This window comes from Mus musculus, chromosome 15, assembly GCF_000001635.26.
Source record: "Mus musculus strain C57BL/6J chromosome 15, GRCm38.p6 C57BL/6J".
NCBI lineage: Eukaryota > Metazoa > Chordata > Mammalia > Rodentia > Muridae > Mus > Mus musculus.
Genome location: NC_000081.6, coordinates 7,235,190 through 7,257,842, shown reverse-complemented (window position 1 = coordinate 7,257,842; position 22,653 = coordinate 7,235,190). Strand labels below are relative to the sequence as shown.

Sequence of the window (22,653 nt, the reverse complement as noted above, 5' to 3'; positions counted from 1 at the left end):
TAACTTTTGAACTTAATTGATTAGTCAGTAAATCTGTTGTCAGCCTGCCTCTGAATGAAGGACTCTTATTTTTTTGCTGAGACATTCTTAAATTAATTCTAAAATTACATCTAAAATTAATCAATACCTGTTATCTTTCTTTTAAAGGATGAAAGTCCCAGGGGCTTCACGTAATTCATTCCCTTCTTGTCTTCCATGGAACCTCTCAGTATTTCTGTCCGATCTCATTTAATGGCCACAGCTTCAGACTTTGACAAAACTAGAATGCATTGTCCCCAGGATTAATCCTCTTCCTTCTCCCCTATCTCTTCTTTCTCCCCTGTTTTCCCAGCCCCCTTCAATTTTTTCCATAAATCATCAAAGATCTGTCAATGATACACTCTCTCTGATAATATCTTTGTTTCACTTTTAATGCCGAACCAATATCATCTGAGCTTATCAAACACAGAACTTTGTTTGGACAATTTTTTTTTCTAATCTCTGTGTCATTGGACAGAGGAGGGGTGCTAGTGTCTTTGGTTTGAGAAATTTTCTTAATGGAATGTCTAAAAAGAATTGAACAGTGTGACTGTCCACAGGAGCCAGTCTAAGGACCACTGGAAACTCAGGACACTGGTGCTTGGTCACATCACAGAGTTAGTCCCATCGCTGGGTAGACACAGGCACACATACATGGCTGTCCCTCCAGTTCGCACTGGGCATCACACACAAGCACATCTCATCTCCTCTCGTTACCACTCACTCTCCTGTTCTGGTTCCCAAGCCAGATGTGGGGAGCCAGTTGGGGACAACACATCAGCACTGTTAAGGCTTGTCCCTCCTTGTCCCACACAGCCCCCCTCCCCCATGCTCTGTTTTCCCACTAGATCCTTCCTGTTGATCTAAAAACATGTATTGTCTGTTCAGAAAACATCATGAAACCTAAAGAAAGAACCAGTTTGGAGGCTGCTAGGTGAAGGGAAATATGAAATTGGAATGCAGTTAAGGTTCTGACTAGCAAGGCCAAGTCACAAATGGTCTTGCGAGACTTTGAAGTGACTCAGGCGGTGGCTCTTCACTCTTTCCATTTCCTGCCTGACCACAAACCCCTTGAGCATGTGTACTGAGATGTCTCAGCTTCTTTCTATAATCCATCATCTCTCACAGACTAGCCTTTTCTCCTAATCCATTCTCGTCCCACTGGCCATGGGGGGATTTTTGTTTTGGTTTGGTTTTAGTTGGTTGGTTGGTTGGTTGGTTGGTTTTCAGCAGATTCTATTCACAGCCTTTTTTTCTTTGCCCACATTTAGAATCAGTTTAGAAGTCAGTCAGTGCTGTTAGCAGAAAGGCATCCCAATGTCTGATAAAGGCTGAGCTAGAAGGCAAGCTTGCTCTGGGAGTCAAAGTTGGTTTCCCAGGACCCTCTGCCTGCTACGGGACCTGTGATAGCCTGCTTGGGAGGCATGGTCTTTGTGACAGTTCTACCAAAGCTCCCTTTGCTCCCTATTCCTGGTGAAGAAAGGCTACAAGAGAGACCAAGTTTGCCTCCAGTTCCTCCTCCTCCTCAGCATCTCTCAGTTCGTAAGTGTGGGCCAAGTGCTTCTAGCTGGCAGCGAGATCCCTACCTGCACCTCGCAGGGATGGATGGAAGAGACTGAACAAGCACTCGGTGATTCTTAGTTCTTGTACTTCATCTTTCCTGGGGAAACTTCAGGGATGGGGAAAAAGCATCTCCGTCGAGGCTTCCAGAAGATGAGCTGTTAAGACAGGTTCCCCTGAGGCCAATGTAACAGGCGGTATCATCCTGATGGTGATACCACATGGCTTCCCAGAAGTTTAGCATAGTGGACACAAAACTCCAATCCCCAGAGCCTGTGAGCTCATACTGAACTAGCTCTTCATTCTTGTAAGTGAAACTTTGTAGTTGTTTCCTTATCAAACTCTGGCTGAAGTGTGGCTGCCTGAAGCTCGTCCACATTAACAATGTGAAGTCTAGGGTCACAGAAGTTAAAGAACTCAGTGGTCATGAAATGTATTCTCACTCATTTGTGCGTGTGCGTGTACATGTGCATATGTGTGTGTGTCCCCCGTGTGTGGGTGTGCCATTCTGATGTCATTCTTTAGACATTGTCCAGTTTGTTCATTGAGACAGGGTCTCTCTCTCTCTCTCTCTCTCTCTCTCTCTCTCTGGAACCTGGAGCTCGCCAAGTCGGTTTGACTGACTGTTAATGAGCCCCAAGGATCTGCCCACCCCAGCCTCTCCAGTACTTGAATTACAAGTGGTCACCACCATTTCTAACCACTTTTTCCTATGGGTTTAGGAAATTAAACTCGTGTCCTCATGCTCCTGTGGTAAGCAAGTTCTTGATTCGACTATCTCCCTAGCGCTCATTCTCTAGTTTGTTGAGAATCATGGGATCTTATTCCACGGTTTAATGACTTTCCTAACAATGGAAGCACTATTCCCATCTCGCACCACCAGAGCTATTTCCAACTATATCACATTGATCATCAGAGAAACAATGTGCAGAAAAACCATGATGTCTTTAAAAACTCAAACATACATGGATTTTATAAAATCAAGGGCATCCTTTTAATGACCAAAAAGATTTGTATTTTATTATTTTTCCCCTAATGTGGAATACCCCAGAATTTGTTTTGCATTCAGTATGTGGTTTGACTTTTATGATTCTAATAAGTGACTGGTTTTTAATGTTCTCTTTTCTTAATTAACAAAGTGCCAAGTAGAAAGAGATAAGTTATGCACTTTAATTACAGCAACCCCAGGCCACTTAGAGAATTCTTATCAGTATCATTGAATGCACGGCCTACATTCGTTGAGAAACAACATTGGTGGAAGCTTCATGGGTGTGAGATGGAGGAGACAATTCAGAAGAGTGCGGTGGCTTCCATCTCAGGCCTCGTGGAGTCACACAGGGCCTGGTTTTATCTGTGTTTATTTCCTTCTCGGTGAGCATCAAGTGCTGCATAATTAGGATCATTGTCCAAGACTGGAAGCTTGGAATGTGCTGAGGGGCTGCGGTGCAGTGCCAGGAGCTCCGGACTGATAACTGCCGTTTTCTGGAACCTTCCATGGGCTCTCCAAGCCTCAGTTTATTCCTTAGTAAAGTAGATCTTGATGTCTGGATAGAAGGAGGTGGGGGAAGATGGTCAGGAAGGAGAGAGGAGGTAATGCCATGCATGTACGACAATGCCATATTTCATAAAACAACTTGAAATCTGGTTAATTAAAGAAGAATGGAAGTTAGGACAAAGAAGGCATGAGGTGACAAGAGATGTGTCCCTTTTCTTTGTGAAGGTCCCGGGGAGGCTGGAAGTGGTCATTATGGACCTGGGTATATCACCAATCCCGGTGTGAGTGAAGATGATGATGGATCTGAAGACGAACTGGACCTGGATGTATCCTTTGAGGAGGTATGGTCACATCTGATGTTGATGCCAATGTGCTTTGTTTACCTGATGACCACGGCAGGCTAGCCATGGACCACGGCCGTGGAACCTCAGACTGGAATGGGCCCATTTGCTCTCAGCACAGATTTGTTTCCTCCGTCTATGAGACTGGGGATGAGAGGCATAAATTAGTGCTAAGGAGTTTCCTAGCAGGCTGTTATAAACAGCCTCTATCTCTAACTAGCTTCACAAAGTGTATTTATATGCATATGTATATGTATGTACATATACGTATGTGCATGTGTGTATATATGGGTGTGTGATATGTATTTATATATGTATATATTGATAGATAGATTTCCCACCCACAGAATTTTGTAAGACGAGGCTGTATGAGGAAATGAATGATTCCTTGACAAAGCCATGCATTTTGTAATATTTTAGTAAGAGCAAGTCATAGAATATTAGCTTTACCTCACCATGATATTCTGAATAATACAGGGCAAGGTGCTTAACCGCCACCCCCACCCCTACCCCTGAGTTTCCAAGTCTTCTTGATAAACTGGGGCCAATGTTCCTGCCCCACAGCCATGCTCGTGTTTATGGACACTATTAACAGTGAGCCTGTGGTCCGAGGCGCACATACACACAGTACAACAATGACTCCATGTTTACACTTAGCCCTTTCTTTCCTTCTCTAACTGAGGTTAAACCACTTCCTGCTACCAAAGTTGGGAATAAGAAGTTCTCAGTGGAGTCCAAGAAGACTTCTGTCTCCAACTCAGTGATGGGCTCCAGACTCGCCCAACCTACCTCAGCCTCTCTCCACGAAACTACAGTGGCCATCCCACCCACACCAGCCCAACGGAAGGGGAAGAACAGTGTGGCCATGATGTCAAGGCTCTTTGACATGTCCTGTGATGAAACTCTCTGTTCAGCTGACAGCTTCTGTGTCAATGACTACGCCTGGGGGGGCTCACGATGCCATTGCAACCTGGGCAAAGGAGGCGAGGCCTGCTCAGAAGGTAGGCCCTGGAAAGGGAATGGACAGAGAAGGGTTAGTCCTACAGATACAGTTGTATGATTCAAACAGAGCATCTTCTAGTCCTTCTCATAAGAGAAGCCCTTTCTTCCATGTATTGTTGGTAAACTAGCCCCAGTCTCCAGGCAAAGTGAGAAGCAGCCTCCATTGCCTTTCTGAGGGAGAGCCCTGTCTCTGGGTATGTCAAATGTAAAGTCCTTTGGAGCAACCATTTTGAAGTCTCAGTAGCACCGGTGAGGTAGACTCTGCCATTGACACAGCTCTATTAAAACTTTAGACAGAGCATCCAGGAAGACAGAACATCTAAGAAGGTCGAGAGGACTGATGTCAGAGCCACCTTGAAAATTAGGCCGGGCGTGGTGATGCACGCCTTCAATCCCAGCACTCAGGAGGCAGAGGCAGGCAGATTTCTGAGTTCGAGGCCAGCCTGGTCTACAAAGTGAGTTCCAGGACAGCCAGGGCTATACAGAGAAACCCTGTCTCAAAAAAACCAGAAAGAAGGAAAGAAAGAAAGAAAGAAAGAAAGAAAGAAAGAAAGAAAGAAAGAAAGAAAGAAAGAAAGAAAGAAGGAAGGAAGGAAGGAAGGAAGGAAGGAAGGAAGGAAGGAAGGAAGGAAGGAAGGAAGGAAGGAAGGAAATGAGGGATGTTGGACTTTAAGTTTCTTTTCAGAGAAGCAGGGACTGATCTCCCAAACCCTTTTCCTTCTGATGAGTTTCAGAAGCCCCTGATCTCAAGGGTAGAAGGTGTGTGTGAAAGGCAGAGAAAGGGGCACGGGAAGGAAGCTAAGTGCTACTGGCTACGTGGGGGTTTTCTGGGGCGATAGGCAGACAATGGTGTGTGTTGATGTCTGCTTTGAGGAATGAGATAAGGCGGCTCGCTGACCCATTGTGCTCTTTCTTTTCAGATATCTTTATTCAGTATCCTCAGTTCTTTGGCCACTCCTACGTAACCTTTGAGCCTCTGAAGAACTCTTATCAGGCATTTCAGGTTACTCTGGAGTTCAGGGTAAGAACTGCTGGGCATTTGAACGGCAGATTACATCAGAGGAAGAATGGGAAGAGGGAAAGTAAAACGCCAACCTGGACCTGAAATCAGTCACAAAATCCGGCCGGTGGGGCGCGTTCACAATGCTCAGGTTCACAGCTAGGTGAGGGTTGGTTAGGAAGCCATAATCTATGGAAGATTAGACCCTCAATGGGAAAGCTACTTCCGTGATGATTCTCCAGGGGCTGGATTTCAGGATTTACAATGCATTCCATTCCTGGAGTCCTTTTACAGAGACCTCTCTGCTCTCAGTCATTTAAAGATTAGCATTCAGCTAGCACCTTGAACTTAGCAGAATTCTTTGAGTACCTTTGAAGAAGCAAAATGGCCAGGAGTCTGGAAACCTGTACCCTTTGTCACAGTGGTGGCCTCACCTTAGCTGACTTAGTGGTGGCCTCACCTTAGCTGACCCACTGGACTGTTGGTACTGTCTGCATGATAGGAGAGTAGCCAACTTACATGCTTCCCAGGTAGAGCGGACAAATAGAAGGAACACATCAAACAACAGAATGCTTGAGACTGGAGAGATGGCTCGGTGGTTAAGAGCACAGGTTGCTCTTCCAGTGGAGCTGGGTTTGATTCCCAGCACCTACACGGCAACTCACACGTGTGTGTAACTCCAGTTCCAGGCCTTCTGACACCCTCACACAGACACACATGCAGGCAAAATACCAAAGAACATAAAACAAACACTATTTTTTATTTTTAAAAAAAATAGGGTGTTCATCAGTGATAGTAGAAATTTGATGAGCACAAACAAGGTGTTCTGTGACCAGGGCTTTAGGACACAGGCTTTTCTGGAAGCTTCGAAGATGCATCCACAAAGACATGTGAAGAGCCGATCAGATATGGGCCTTCCTCCCCTCAGAGCTGTTCCTCCCACTATTTATACCATTGCAATTTTTTTTTTTAACAAGGAACTGGCCTGGATACATGAGGACTCTCTGGAGTCCACATGCTTGCGTCAGTAGGCTGGAGGAGGAGAACATTCATGATTTGTCTTCACAAGTGTTTATAGGTGAGGAAGAAGAAGTGGCCATGGCTTATGTGGCTTTTGCTTGTGTGTTCATAGGCAGAGGCGGAGGATGGCTTGCTGCTCTACTGCGGAGAGAGTGAGCACGGAAGAGGAGACTTCATGTCCCTGGCTCTCATCCGGCGGTCCCTCCACTTCAGGTAACTCTTGCCCTAAGTCCTGTAGATTTTTAAATTCTACCATATACTTTGTACACTGCAGTGCACACAACTGGATTTCCGTCATTAAAGAACGTGTGCACCAGAGATGAGCTGAGGCCAATGTCTCTAATCCTGGGGAGCTGGGACGGCAGGGTAACCTTTGAGATTTGCATTTCGGAGCCTTGCCTCATTCGTTCATTCTGACACCAGTTAGGTAATGGAGCACCCACTGTGGGGTCATGCCAGCGTGGTGAAGAGCTGCCCTGTCTTTCCAGAAGCTGGAGAAGGCAGGATCTTCTCAGGGCCTTCTTGAGACAGGATGGCTGACAGCTATGGAGGGTAGGGAGGGAGCACAGGCTCCCAGGGACTGACAGAGAGGACCCAATACTGCCGTGACTCCCCTGGGACTGGGCTGAAGCCTTTGACCTGCCCTCTAAACCCTGGTCATTCCCCCCCACACACCCCCAGAAATGTCGGAAGCTGCTTTTAGTTGACTTTGATTTTGCATGAAGCAGAGCTAGGGCACATAAAGTCCGTCTGTGAACGAATGACAGATGTCAGCCTTGACATGGTACCCTAGCTAGTCTCCTGATAGCATCACTTCCTTGCTGCCTGGCCTTTGGCAGACGTTGTGCGCTGTGGGAGTTGCCTATTCTCAGAGGATGATGTGAGGGATTACATGAACTGTCTTATGTGCTTAGCACAATGCCTTCCCTAGAGCAAGCAGCATTTTATACCAACCCTAATGGTTTATTTCATTTATTTAGGTATTTGTTTCCTGGCTAGTGTGTCTATCCAAATAGTGAGGTCACAAATAAATAAGACCCAGTATCAAAAGATAAAATGGAGCGCAATTGAGGAGGACACCAATGTCAACCTCTGGCCTACACACAGACACACAGATAGACAGGCAGGCAGGCACGCACGCACACACAGACACGGGCCAAAGGGATGATATGGAGTTTGAAGAAATTTGTTTATCCAAGAATTTTTCTTTCCTTTTTCTTTCCCCCCATCAGGTTTAATTGTGGAACTGGGATTGCCATCATCATAAGTGAGACCAAAATCAAACTTGGGGCCTGGCATACGGTGACACTGTACAGAGATGGCCTGAATGGGATGCTGCAGTTGAATAATGGCACCCCAGTGACAGGCCAGTCCCAGGTGAGTGTGAGTCCATACCCTGCTCATCCCATCTGGCCTTCAAGAGAAGATTATTAAAATGATCAAAACTCTGGACAATTCTAGAGGCTGAATTTTCATAGGCACACAGGCAAGTTCTGTTGGGATCCCCTTAGCTTTGCCTGTCCGATCTTTCAAGCTCCTTCCATGCATACCTACTGGAGATCTCAACGGGTGCACAGATACATCACACGCCAGGTGTGCAGGGATGCATTATCTTTGCACACAGTTGTCTAAGCCAGAGATCCAAAAAAGCCCATCATTAGCATCAAATACAAAAGTATGCGCTAGTGTTATGATTCGTGGCTTTAGCAAATAACCTAGAAAGAATTGAGCTGTCTGGATCCACTTACAGAAATAATCCACTTATCCTTATTGGGATGCTTCATTGTAGGAGGAAGTAAGTTAGTTATCTCTTGCGTCACTCTGGAGGCCACTGAGGTACCCACACATCTGTTGTGCTCATAGTAATTTGAAGATTATCTTTTAAACAGTTTGAATTAGTGTCTGGCAGGAAGCCAAGCCTGGAGTCACAATCATCAAGGTCTCTATAGTCTCCAAGGGAGCAGGCAGCACCAGAGCCTTTGTGCCTATGTCTAAGCATCCTCCCCATTGCCAGGTCCTTGCTGTGCTACTAATAAGGCATGATGCAATAAAGGCACATGCCTGAAAGTCTTACTGATTTGGGTCCAACTCTAGGGAATTACAATACCCGGAGATTGCTAAAGAGGAAACAAGTACACAGTGCACGATCATAGTACAATAGTAAGAAATGGTCAAATGAAGTTCGATGAGAATAAAGAAACTTCAGTCAAGAGTCTAGACTACTACCATGAAGACAGGGCGGTCAAAAGCAAGGGGGTTTAATAGATATTGGCGTATGGGCTTCATGAGGTAGCCTTAATAAACTAAAGAAATGTAAGTCTGCATACATGAAGATGTAGCATCATGGGATTCTGAAGTACTCTAACCCTCAGAAGGAATGTAAGGGTATTTTAAGAGATAAGCGTAAATTCCAAAGGCCATCATCCAAGTTAGTGTGATCTGAAGTGCTGTCAGTAAGTGATGGACTCAATGGAGCAGTCAGGAGGATGGCAATGTCTTTTGAACAGGCCAAAGAAAGAGAAGTGCGGAGGAAGGGTCAGCCTTCTGGGAGAGCCTTGGGGATGTCTATCAGGTGTAAGAGACTGTCTCAGCAATGGGTCCCTGTCCCAGGGGTAGCCACATATATAATATGTAAGTATATGAAAGCCACTGAGAGAGCTATGCATAGAATCCAGTAACTGTGGGAACCCTCATTATATGTGGCTTTATATTTTCCCAATCCCAATATTCAATGACTTTATCCAATATAGGTATTAACTGCAAAACAGCATGAGCCTTTGAGGCTGGTCAGGATGACGTTTACTGGGACTTTTCGAGCCCAGCAAATGGGAGCAGGCCATCATCTGGGGACTGTTTAATAACTGTTAAGAGACAGAAAATGCTATTTTAAGCTGGTTCCCCAGAAACAGGCTCAAGGTGAGGTCCTGTGCATAGGATGTTTTTAGAAAGTGCTCTCTGGGGAGACCAGTATTGGAGAAGAGAAGTTGTACAGGGCAGAAGAGGGCGTCAGCAAGACTGAGAATCCAGCACAACTTTCCCTAGTATGGATTCCATCTAGTCCCCTGAGAGCTAGGGAGTAACATTGTGCCTCCAAGCCATCCCAATGTGTTAAAGGCTGCCACGGGGGACTCAGGGCACTCCTGTGCCCGGGCATACAAAGTCAACAAACTCTCCCTCTTCACACATTTATGCCCCAGGGGAAAAAAGTATTGCACTTTAGGGAACAAAACCAGAAGAGGACGGGCTCTGGAATTGACTCCTGAGAATCTGGACAGAACAGGCCAAGTGAGCATTTGGTTCATGTTATGGTAGCAACTTAAAAACCATTAGACCCTCGACGTACTGGGCGGTTCAGCCTCCTACTCACAAATCTTACCTGATCATTGGAACATATCGAACAGTGATTGGGTTCCCACTTGCTGGAAGCAACCATGTTAAGGGTACATGCAGATGATAGCCAGGAAAGGGGGCTGTGCTTTCCCCAGTTCCCATTGTTGTCATTTAATCTAGATGCATGAGATGCCCATGTACTGAAAACAGAGCAACCAATGAGATCTTAATTGTCTCTCACCTTCACATTCAGCTCTGTGCTTTCCAAATTTATACTTCAGACTACTGGTATGGCCCTGGTTTAGAAGCTTCCTGACTCAAGGTAACACATTTAAAAAAGAAAAAGGAATTATACAATTATACCCATGAGCAAAGGTCAAGGTATTTTGTAATACAACTTGTTGGATGTTTCCCGACAACAGTTCCTCTTATGGTATTTAGTGTGATGGTGGCTGGGGCTGGGGACTGTGAAAGGGCAGATGTTCACCCACACATGCCAACCTTCGGGCGCACAGAATGGCCCCGTGACCCATCCAAGGTACACAGTAGATTGGTGTGAAGACTGGACAGAGCACTGTTGGTTTGGGATGTCAGCCTGCTAGATTGGCTTGGATGTGACCTCCTTCCTTCCTGTCCAGCCGTTCCAAAATCACTGCTCCTGGAAACTCGGCCTCTAAGGAGTCAGGGAGTCGGCTCTGGTAGTCAATAACTGTGGATTTCATTACCTAGCAGCCCCGTGCCTTAAAGACAAATCCAGATATAGGAATCCCTAAGGTTTTAACCTACTTCTCAGCCATACCCCACATCACAATCTGTTGTGTTTCGGGTTTTCTTCACTTTCTTTTTTTTTTTTTTTAAATGAGATAAAGTTTTCATTTTTCTTAAAGGGTCAGTACAGTAAAATTACCTTCCGGACACCTCTGTACCTCGGGGGCGCTCCCAGTGCTTACTGGCTGGTCAGAGCAACAGGGACAAACCGTGGCTTCCAAGGCTGTGTGCAGTCACTTTCTGTTAATGGGAAGAAGATTGACATGAGGCCCTGGCCATTAGGAAAAGCCCTCAATGGAGCTGATGTTGGTGAGTGCCCTGGTGCTAGACTGGATCTGGGGGTTCCTTCTGCTTTGGGTAATCAGTAGGACAACTGGTTCACACGGGGGTTCAGGAGTGATCACCCCAAGTCTGTTCACTCTATGGTCACATCCATCTTGAGGCCAAATGCTCTGTGCCTTGCCACAATAGCCTAAGCTCAGTGGACAGAGCAGCCTGCACTTTTTTCTTTTCTTCTGATGCACCCATGTCTCTGTGCACATATGTATGGGCACTGCTTATATGCCTAGTGCCCACTGAAGCCATAAGATGGCATGAATCCTCTGGAAATGGAGTTAAAGGCAGTTTTGAGCTACCATGTGGATGCAGGTGATGGAACCTGGGTCCTCTGCAAGAACAACAGGTACTCTTAGCCACTAAGCCATCTCCCCAGTCCCAGGAAAATCTAAGTCTTGATCATAGTGTCTAATGGTTCCTTTCCCCTTAATTTTAGAAGGAAGAAAATGCTATTTCAGCTACTATATAGGTGGTGGGGGCTTGCAAAGGGAGGTATCTTCTCCTGACTGGCAGCAGAGCTGGGATTGTTTTACAGAACAAGAATCAACCCCAGAAAGGAGCAGGATGGGCCATTTCCTTCAGGGACTGCCTGTAGTTGGAAGAGCCGAGTTTAAGGTCTAGGGGGTTCCTTTCTCTTAGGCCTTTCTCCTTGGCTTATAAATAGTGACAGCCTTCTCACTTTCTCCACACATGGTCTGTCTTTCCTATGTGTACATACCCATTGTCTCTCAGGTGTCCAGATCTTTCTCCTAAGGACATTAGACAGACCAGATCAGGGTGTCCCACTCTTATGATCTCATGTAATGTTAGAGGTCTTATTGCCAAACTCAGTCATTCTGAGAGTTCCATCTGTGAGCCAGCTCCTCCACACCCCACCCCCACCCCTAGCCTCCACAATAAAGCTTCCCCCATCTTTCTGATTCTTCCCAATCTCTTTATTTCTGCTACTGTTGCCCTCATGGTCCGCCACTCACCTTCCCCATGGGTCATCAGGGACCTTAATGACATTACCTGAGCAGTCCCACAGGACCCACCTGCCTTTCATGTCTCACCTGTATTCCCTCCTCTCAAAACCAGTTACATTGTAGAAAGAAGGTTTGAACACCACTTTCTTCTAGGTGAATCTGAAATAACCCACAGACTTCAGTCCTCCTCTGGAACTAGAAGAACTACTGGGCCCTCTGCTCCCTGAGTCTGGCTGTCAGATCAAAGCCGGTGTCTCTGAACTCTGGCTGGGGTCTGTGTTTTCAGAACTGTGACCAAAAAGGAGATGATAGTCAGTTTTATTTGCCCTGGTGTAGCAGGGATTTTCTCGGCTCACGTACCAGACTGGTCCACCAGCTGTGGGCTTTTAAGTGTTCTGGCCACCTGCAGTTGCCCTTCTTGTCCCACATGGAAACTGAACACACCACCCAGACAAGCTTCTCCTTGGGAGTCTTTATGGCCAGGGATGCAGGGGTCCATTACTGGTCAGCAAAGATGGGACTAGACTTGCTGATTATGCTGAAGATGGTGTACAGCCAATTAAGGGGAGCTGTTCATCTCTGGAGAGTTAGCTACCAAGTCAGCAGTGGTGGCAAAGCACTGGCAAACAGGGTAGCTGGACTTTATATCCCTGGCAGGTGCATGCCCCCTTCCTCCATCCTCCCTGGAAAAGGTACTTTGCACTCATCCAGCATTTTCTAGAAAGACACTGGTAAGACAGGTAGAAGAAAGTGAGCGAGAGCAAGCCCATGTATTCCCATGTCAGATGATGTGCATGACGGTGCCAGAGTAGTTCTTCCAAAAACTCTGCTTGTTTAATAAAAGGACACACACATACACGTGCCACATACATGGGTGTGTGCGCACACAGACACACACATTCTCTCAAACACACATTCTAACATATACACATACTCTCTCACACACATATATTCATACACACAGTACACATACACACATATTCTCTCTCACACTCACACATATATTTTTCGTCATACACAAACACAAAGGTGCTCTACACCACACACACTCTGCCACACACAAACTCTCTCACACATAATCTTCACACAATATACATACACATACTCTCTTACACACATATTCACACACACAGGGTACATACACATATACTCTCTCACACACATAATCTCTCACACACGCACACTCTTTCACACTCTCTCTGTCACATACACTCTCTCTGACACACACAAACATACACTCCCACACACATATCCCACACACAAACACATACTCACACACACTGTCTCTCACACACTCTGTCATATATTCTCTTATAGTTACACATACTCATGTATACTCTCTCACATATCACACTCATCCACACTCTCTCACACATATACACACATACACTCATAAACCCACATACTCACACATTCTCTCTCTCTCTCCCTCCCCCCCCCCCTCTCTCTCTCTCTCTCACACACACACACACACACACACACACACACACACACACACATACACACACACACATCCTGGGTCATGAAGGTGAGCCTGAGGTACTTTTCACTATTAGGTTCTACCTTCTGTCCTGTGGAAGGAGAAACTAGATTCCAGAGCATTTACCAAGGTGCCATGACACTTCCCCTCTTCCTGTCCCAGAGGAGGAGCTTAGCTGCTGAGCTGTTCTGCTGTTTCCAGGCTTGCCTGAATGGCTGAGCTTTGAACCAGGGAGGCAGCAGCACTTAAGCTAATTGGGGTCTCACAATCAGGACGCCTTTAACATAAACACTGGGGGGGGGGGTGCTCGCTATCCATCCATCCTGCTTTAGGGAACTGTAGAGATGGATTAAAAGCAGGAACAATTCCACCATCCCCCTCAGTGGTTACAAAATGTGTCCTTTGATTTATTGTGTCCATCATGTTTGGAAACGTCTTCAGCTCTTCCGGAGGACAAGCCAACAGAAGATGACAACAAAGAAGCGGGTTCTCCCGTTCTGGGAGCTGGTACATTGTGTATTGGTAGACAGTAGGAACGGGGAGGCCCTTCATGATGCTGGGGTCAGCTGTATATCTATGGGTGGGCACCTGGTGACCTGGCTTTGTGATCTCTGTTTAGGGGAGTGCAGCAGTGGGATCTGTGACGAAGCCTCCTGCATCCACGGGGGCACCTGCGCAGCCATCAAGGCCGACTCCTACATCTGCCTCTGTCCCCTTGGGTTCAGAGGTCGACACTGTGAAGATGGTGAGAGGGTGGCCCTGGTTGTGTATTGATGCATGTGGACGTGACTCTCCATAGATGCCTGTTTAGCCACATCCAGGTTGCGTTGCCGGGAGGAATGGGAGAATATCAGAAGACCAGAGTTTTAAACTAATCACAGGCATATTCCTTTTAATATCCCAACCATGGGCTGGCTCCTCTGGCCTTCCTGTAGCACTTAGAAAGCCTGCACTGGTAGGGTTTTTACAGGACTGGCTCCAGTGAACTACAAGTTCATGCTCTTTATAATATCTGACGGTTTCTGAGAAAATATTGGGAAAGTGTACACACAAATCAATAATGTGATAAGACAAATCTGCTCTTATTTTTATCTCTTTGCTCTGATCTGATGACTGATCCTATCTTTTATGTTGTATTATGCAAATACACACATGTGTGCATACATATTTGTACATATATGTGTAATGTACAACCACCACAATGTGTACAGATGAACATTCAGCAATAATAACTGAAAGTTTTAAAGATCTGGGGGTAAAATAAACATGAAGGCTAGAAGCTACTTTAATTTTTCCAAAATTCAAAAACTAAAAGCGAAAGAGAATAAAATTAGAACTATGATTATAAAAAGCAATCAATTTTATCCATAAATGATTCAGGTTTGAAACTGAGTTGCTACCCCGGGGAAAAATATTTATGCTATCTCCTCAAATCTCATGTCAGTGGAAGAGTGTAGCTGAGCCAGGGCTGGCTTCGGACATCTTGGTTTTGTATAAGCTCACATAGGGAGGGGTTGATTCTTGTTCAGGCTACATCACTTCCGGTCATTAGTGCTAGAGGTTGTTCTGCTCCATAAAGTCACGTAGGGAGCAGCGTGTCCACCCCGAGAGTCCCCCTCTGAGTCTTTTATCTATCTAGCCATCATGTCAGGAGGAGAGAGAGCCCCAGGGAAGGGAGGAAGTTTTAGGGGCCAGACATGAGGTGCCATATGATAATCTACCCACAGTGCACTGGCAAAACTCAGCCATACCAGCCATACCCACAGGGCAACTAGGAGATGTAGGTAATCCCCTGTGCAGGAGGGAAATATCCCAGCGCCATGCAGGGCACTCGCTGGTCTCAGCCACCCAGGGCTTTCTAACACTTTGTTTGTCTCTGTAGCTTTTGCCCTGACCATCCCTCAGTTCAGAGAGTCGCTGAGGTCCTATGCTGCCACACCCTGGCCCCTGGAGCCTCAGCATTATCTTTCTTTCACCGAGTTCGAGATCACCTTTCGGCCAGACTCGGGGGATGGTGTCCTTTTGTACAGCTACGACACGGGCAGCAAGGACTTCCTCTCCATCAATATGGCTGCGGGCCACGTGGAATTCCGCTTCGACTGTGGTTCTGGGACGGGAGTTCTCAGGTGAGGGCCAAGGCCTTGTACAACTTCCTCCCCTCCAAACCACAGCCACCACTGTGACCACTAAATGGCCAACCGCCATCCTCTTCCTGTTTTCTCTTTGCTAGTGTTCTGTGAAAGCCTGTGCTGCTTCTGAACTATGCCAGATGATCTCCCCCCCTCCCCCTCTCTCCCCCTCTCTCTCCCTTCTTCCCTCTCTTCCTTTTCCCCCTTCCCTCTCCCTCCTTTCCTCCCTCTCCCTCCCTCCCCCTTCCCTCTCCCTCCTTCCTTCTCTCTCTCCCTCCTCCCCTCACTTCCTCCCTCTCCTTCCACCCTCTTTCCTCCTCTCTCTCCTCCCCTCCTCTCTTCCTTCCTTCCTTTCACCAAATACTTATCAAACAGGTATTAATTCCTAGCTTCTGTTTAATGGAAAATGACCTTGCTTCCTGTGGGGGCTACAATAACCCATTCCCACCTTTCACAGAGAAGCATATGTTGGGCACATTTCCTTCCCAACTTTGTGTTTTTTTTTAATAACCCACTATATCGGGTTAGTGTTTGTAGATAGGAGACCGTCCACTATAGCACAGGAATCCTCCCAGTGCCCACATCCTACAAAGAGTGTAGGAACTCTGTTCTCCCTCCTCCAGCCACTCCCAACTGCCAATAGCTCCTTGATGAGGCTCGGGACCTAGGTTTCAACCTCCATCTCTTCGCCAGGACTTTGCCTGGCTCAGTCTTGGGCTGGTAACTGCAGCTGCTACGAGTTCACCTTTGCCATAGCTGCATGGCATCCAGAAGACAGAATGCTACAGCACTCCTACCTCTGCTCTTACAGTCTGCCCGTCTCCGCTTCTTTACTAATCCCTGAGCCTTGGTAGCAGGGGTAGACGGTGGGGGTGGGAAATACACAGTTGTCCAGTTTAGACTAATCAGTGTCTTCTTCTCCGCACTTTGACTGCGTATGCATCTTTCCCTTTACTACTGCATACTGCAAAAGGAAGTTTGTCTGAGCCGTGTTGAGAACAGCCCAGGGCTCTGGATAGCTGCATAAATGTTTAGGACTCAGTTTGTCAGCATGGTCCCTCACTATGTGACTACTTTTAACTTTCAAGCTCAAGGGCCCCTAGTCTAATACAGAGGTCAGTGCTGCTATGTGTATCTAATGCTTCCTTCAAAGTGCCTGGATGCTCTGCTTAAGCCCTGGCGTGGGCTCTCTGTCTGTTGTTATTTCCAAGGAAACTGCGGCTGTAGCTTAGTGGTATTCATTTTGCCAGCCTGTCATTTTTAGAAGGCGTGTGTGGGGGAGGGAGATGTTACCATGATCCATTGCCTTAAACTGCTGACTATTTTCATGGCTGATGGGAAATGCTGTCTCTATTAAGTTTCCACTGTTTGTCAAAGGATTTTTTTTTTCTTTTTTGTCCTTGTGGCTGAGTTTCCACACCAGTTGACACCTCCCAACCCAGGGAAGGGATGGGACAAACATTTTTGTCCCTCTAGTTATGTAAAACATTTTATATCTCAAGACAACTTTTGTGGGTATTTAATTGATTCAATTTACATATGATTATGCAAAACAGCCCAAGCATTTCACTCAGAACTATACGTCAAGCTTAGAGAGGAAGACACCATGATAATCACCTTGTACTCTGAGTCACCCTTTCAAGAGAAAGGGTGACCTGAAGATCTGGAGGCACAGGCACGCCTCCCACTGCTTTCAGAACTCCTCCCACCGGCCTCTCTGCAGCCACAGATCCCACTTTGGGGACACGGGCAGCTAGGCCCGAAGCTCTCAGCATTTCTATTTCATAAGTTAATGCCAATTTTCTATCAGAACGATTTTAGGTTGTTTTGTTTTTATTATTATTATTGTTTATTATTATTATTATTATTATTATTATTATTACAGTGTGAGGTATTCTTTTCCTACCTGTTGGGGAAGGTGACTAGAGAAAGAGTCCTTGAATCCTAACTGAACATAAGACAAAGGTTACCAGAGACTAAACCACCATCGGCCTCCCCTTCCCACATCTGTCTCATTTGCAACCTGGCAGCAGGGATCTCTGTTAGCATTTCCCATGCGTCTTGGGAAGTTATTTATTTTGAAAACTGTTTCAAAGAATCCCCACTTAATTAAGAAAATTAGGGGAAAGCCTGGACAGTAGGAAGCGGTGGAATGGGCCAAGTCGTTTTAATTTTAGGAAAAGGATATTGTGGTCGAAATCATTACGGCTTGACTCAAACATCAAGGCGATTGGAATGAGCTCTCGATGGCTGTGATCGATATACTGTGCAGAAGAAGGTATCGGATTGACAGCCAGTGACCTCTGCAGGACGGAGACATGACTAGTACGCTGTTCGTCATTATGGAAATAGACCACTTAAAAAGGCCTGCTTGTTTCTTTATTGCATATTGATTTAGCCAAGGTGATTAAATTCTAATTGCTAAGGACAAATCACAAAAGCATTTGCCTGAGCAGAGGAATCAAATTAGAGGGTGCTGACCCTTTAATAATCACGCCATTGGTATTCCTCATAGTTTTCTAAAGATGATACAGGACCAAAAAGCAATCGGGAGGTTCAGTGAAGGCCAGGAGCCAGGCATTGTTAGAAATAGAAACACAATAATTGCATTCTCTCTGCACACCTCACTCCAAACGGCAATGCGAGAAACTCCTGCACGTCACATTTAAGCATCGAGTGCTCCCACCTTGACTTAGTAACTGCGATTTTAAGGTCATTTTAATCCTTTCTGGAATCACCAGTAAACACGCAGCCTGCTTATCCTTGGCAGGATTCTTTGCATGTTGCTCTAACAGACTATTGAAAATGTGAGGAATCTACGAAGAGCAGAAACTCCATGCCTCACATTTATGGAGCCTGTGAAGTTCAAGGTCAAGTGACCCACATCCTGGCCGGGGCCCTCTCTCGTCTCCCCAGGGTGGGAAGCCAGATGAGTCTGAGAACACATTTGCATGGCCGTGTAGGACGGGAGGCACTGAAATCTACACTCATATCCAAAACCCAATCTAGGTGATAATGACGTTCATCCACCCATGAAGCAAAGGCCATACGACCCAATTAGTCACCTCTCAAAGATCCCAACTCTCACACTGGGGATTAAGTTTTTAAGTACATGAAGGATCTTTGGGGGCATTTCTAAACTAGAGCATTTTTTCAATATTCCAATATGAAAATTTTCAAAATAAGACAGACATTGCATATCTGTAATCTCAGCACTCAAGAGATAGAGGCAGACATTACTCTGACTTGGAGGCCAGACTGGTATACACAGCCAAGTTTCAAGCCAGTCAGAGTTCTCTTGTGATACCTTGTTTCAAAGACCAAACAAGATCTTGCTGGCCAGATGGGGTCATCTGGGAAACATGCTTGCTATGTGCCCTAGTGTGCTTTCTACAGCTGTGATAAGACATCACGGTCAAAATCAAGTTGGGGAGGAAAACGTTTATCTGGCTTACTCTTCCGCATCACAGTCATTCATTGAAAGAGGTCAGATAATTTACTCCATCTCCATAAGAACTTGATATCTTTTCTGAAACTGTAAGCCAGGAGAAGCTCTCCATCCATTCAGTAGCTTCGTGTTGGGTATTTGAGCACAGCATCCTGAAAGGTACCTCATGCAGGAGATATATATATATGTGTGTGTGTGTGTGTGTGTGTGTGTGTGTGTAAACTCATGTATATATGGGCATATATGCATATATGTATTTGTGTATATATGCATATATTATATGTGCATGTGTATATATGTATGTGTATGTGTACACACACACACACTCACACACACACACATATATATTACTTGTATATATCAAGCTTAGCAAAGAAGACACCATGATAATCACCTTGCACTTTGAATCACCCTTTCAAGAGAAAGGGTGACCTGAAGATCTGGAGGCACAGGCACGCCTCCCACTGCTTCTTCCGGTGCCTATGGTTGGCATCGATTTCATCACAGCCACGCTGATGAAATGGTGGTATACACCTATGACATGCTGACCCCTGTTAAGAGTCTCCAGGAAAACAGAACCATTCAGGATATAGACAGAGATGGAGAAAAACATTTGTCTGGTGAAACTATCTCCTGTGAATATGGGATTGAGGCATCCCACAGTTTTCTACAGGGAAGCTAAAACCCAAAAAGTCTATGGTGTTGTTCTGCCCCAAGCCCACAGATGTGTCCATGGCACAAGCCTCTGTCTGAGTCTAAAGGACCGAGAACCAAGATACTTGTGAGTAAGTTCTGGCACATGCCTCACGAGTTAGGAGTAATGCTACTGTCCGCGTGCGGGATAAAATGGATGTACAAGCTCCATTCAAAGGGAGAAGGTCCATGCTTTCCTGACTTTTCATTTTGTTTAAACCCACAAAAATGTTGGGTAATGTCCAGCTGCTTTGACGAAGGCTGTCTTCTTCTCTCTGCTCACCAGTTCAGAGGATTACCTCTCAAAAACTCTCATAGAGACACCCAAAATAATTCTATACCAGTCAGCGTGGCTTCTTCATCCAGTCAAGTGGATGCAGAATGTTAACATCACATCTTTCTTCAACAGGAGTGAGGCTCCCCTCACCCTAGGCCAATGGCATGACCTACGTGTGTCTCGCACAGCGAAGAATGGGATCTTACAGGTGGACAAGCAGAAGGTGGTAGAGGGAATGGCAGAGGTAAGAAGGACACACTTGTTCCTCCCAGTGGCTGGTGAGGACCAGGCCATTGTTTTCTACTGATGTTGGTAGACAAGTAGCATGAAAAGGGCTGCCAGATGGCTCAGTGGGCTAAGATGCTTGCCACCAAGGCTGAGTTTGACTTCCAGAATCCATGGAGTAGGAGAGAACTGTCTCCTGCAAGTTGTCCTCTGACCCCCAGACATGTGCTGTAGCACACCGTATATATAAACACATTTGTGTGCATACGCACATGCACACACACACACATACATGCACGCACACACACACACACACACACACACACACAAATTTTTTTAACAGCATCATGTTGCATCTGAGTACATAGGTCCCAGTGCTGAGTTGACATTCCAGTTTTCCTCTAGAAAATGATGTCCATTCTGCCACTACAAACAGCAATGGCAGCAACAGTATTGACTTCACAGGGCTTTTTATTAGCCTGAGTTATACTTCTTCGTTAATACATAGTGTCTTAGTTAGGGTTTTACTGCTGTGAACAGACACTATGACCATGGCAAGTCTTATAAGGACAACACTTGATGGAGCTGGCTTACAGGTTCAGAGGTTCAGTCCATGATCATCAAGGCAGGAACATGGCGGCATCCAGGCAAGCATGGTGCAGGAGGAGCTGAGAGTTCTAGATCATCATATGAAGGCTGCTAGTGGAATGCTGACTTCCAGGCAACTATGATGAGGGTCTTAAAGCCCAAACACACAGTGATCCACCTACTCCAACAAGGCCACACCTCCAAATAGTGCTACTCCCTGGGCCAAACATATTCAACCCATGACACTTAGTGACCAGGGCACTTTTAAGAACTTGCTTTCTGCTCTTTCTACCCTGCCACTCATCAACCTCTGACCTTGTCATCTATATGATGTGATAGCTGAGATCATAGACACAGCAGTGTAGGCATGGCATGTTTGACAAGAACCTGATTCCTGAGCTTCCAAAATCCGGCTTCACCGATCACCAGTGGGGTAAGCTCAAGCTGGTCACCTGACTCCTGAGTTTCGTTTTTTCTGATCGAATCGTTATCCTTAGATCAGTTGAGAGAATCCTGCTGATGACAACACACATCTGAGAGTTGTTGTGAGAGTCAGGAGAATTGTGTAAGCGAACCACAGCAGTACCTAGCACATGGTTGTCTCCATGTTGCTCCATTGCTTACTCTCATCAGTTAATACTGCGCGATTGTAGATGCCGGGGCACTTTTCACTGTAGTTGATTTTATTTCCAGGGTCAAAATCCAAAAGAAAATTTTTTTAAAGAGGAGATGAGGACAATTTGCATGAAACTATAGGCTACCTACCCCCTTCCTTGTCAGCAAGAGGGATGGTTCTTCAAAAGCCAGAATAAAGTTGCTCTCACCCCATTTACTGGACACATTGGGAGTCAAAGTCAGAACTTAGACTCAAAGAATACTCTTCTGTGGACTCCACAGCCTTCTTCCTTTCCTCTAATAGTTTCTGTCAGCTCTGGAGTCAGAGACAAGGGAGAGATGCTTGGAAGTCTGTGATGGTGCATACTCTTGGGCAGCCTGAATCCCCAGCAGCCCCTGTGTTTCCTTCATGACCATGCATTGGAATGAGACCTGTCCGAGGCTATGGTTTGGCTCACTGGTAATGTGCTAGTCTAGGATGGACATGGGCCAGGCCTTAGGCTCCATCCCCAGCATTACAAACAGTAGCAGCTAGGCCCTGGAGGTAATCCTAGAGATAAATGGAGCATGGTCATCTGTGATCATCTGTCTCCTCTTCACCACCTCTGTGATCCCCAATCCATTCTCCTCTCTCTGACTAATGATCATCCTAAAACACCCAGCCCGCCTTTTGCTTCAGACTTGTTGACTTTTGCAAAGTCAGAGTCCTCGCATGACTTCTGAGGCTCTGCACTACCTCGTCCTCCCAACCCTGTCTGCTTCTTATAAACCCCACAGCCCCAACTTCTTCCAATTCCAAAGTTGCCACTCTTCCTTGATCAGCTCTCCCAGTTCGTACATCTAGGATGAGGTAAGAGACCTCCCTGTCCTCAGGCATACTCAAAGGAACCTGGACAGTCCTCATCTGCTCTGATTCCAACTACCCATGGATTTGCCCATGTTTTCCACCGTATATAAGCTCACATGGGACAAGGATTGGGTCTCACCTATCTGTTAATGTCTGTCCGGCATCGACATTGCTTGAGCACAGTAAGTGGGTGCCTAATCATGTTTGTTAAATGGCTTAATGATGCTATTATTTGTACTTATGCTATCACAGACATGATTATCTTTTAAAGTACTTATGTGTGTGAGTATCTGTGTATGTGTGGCTATATGTGCTTCTGTGTATGTGCGCGCACACATGTACCTATGCATGGGGCAGGGGTTCAGAAGAGGGTGATGGATCCCTCAGAGGCATTTGTGAAATACCTGGCTTGTGACATGGTTACTGTGGCCTCAACTCTGGTCCTCAGGATGTTCCACAAGCACTCTTAACCACTGAGCCATCATTCCAACTCCAAGAACACTAGTTTGTGTTTCT

The 22,653-nt window shown here is 45.9% G+C and overlaps 1 protein-coding gene across 6 annotated transcripts in view; it reads left to right on the top strand.

Annotated features, from left to right (window-relative positions):
• Positions 1 to 22,653, top strand: part of Egflam (EGF-like, fibronectin type III and laminin G domains) — a 192,625-nt gene that overhangs the window by 140,902 nt on the left and 29,070 nt on the right. For 5 of the 6 annotated variants that reach the window (NM_001289498.1, NM_178748.6, NM_001289496.1 and 2 more), the window contains 9 exons: positions 3,299 to 3,414; positions 4,097 to 4,415; positions 5,337 to 5,437; positions 6,549 to 6,649; positions 7,669 to 7,813; positions 10,654 to 10,843; positions 13,935 to 14,060; positions 15,198 to 15,441; positions 19,995 to 20,106. In NM_001289498.1, coding sequence (NP_001276427.1) covers positions 3,299 to 3,414; positions 4,097 to 4,415; positions 5,337 to 5,437; positions 6,549 to 6,649; positions 7,669 to 7,813; positions 10,654 to 10,843; positions 13,935 to 14,060; positions 15,198 to 15,441; positions 19,995 to 20,106 — 1,454 coding nt within the window. Of the gene's footprint in view, positions 1 to 3,060; positions 3,169 to 3,298; positions 3,415 to 4,096; positions 4,416 to 5,336; positions 5,438 to 6,548; positions 6,650 to 7,668; positions 7,814 to 10,653; positions 10,844 to 13,934; positions 14,061 to 15,197; positions 15,442 to 19,994; positions 20,107 to 22,653 lie in introns of those variants that run through there. The other variant, XM_006519991.2, reaches the window with a different exon arrangement.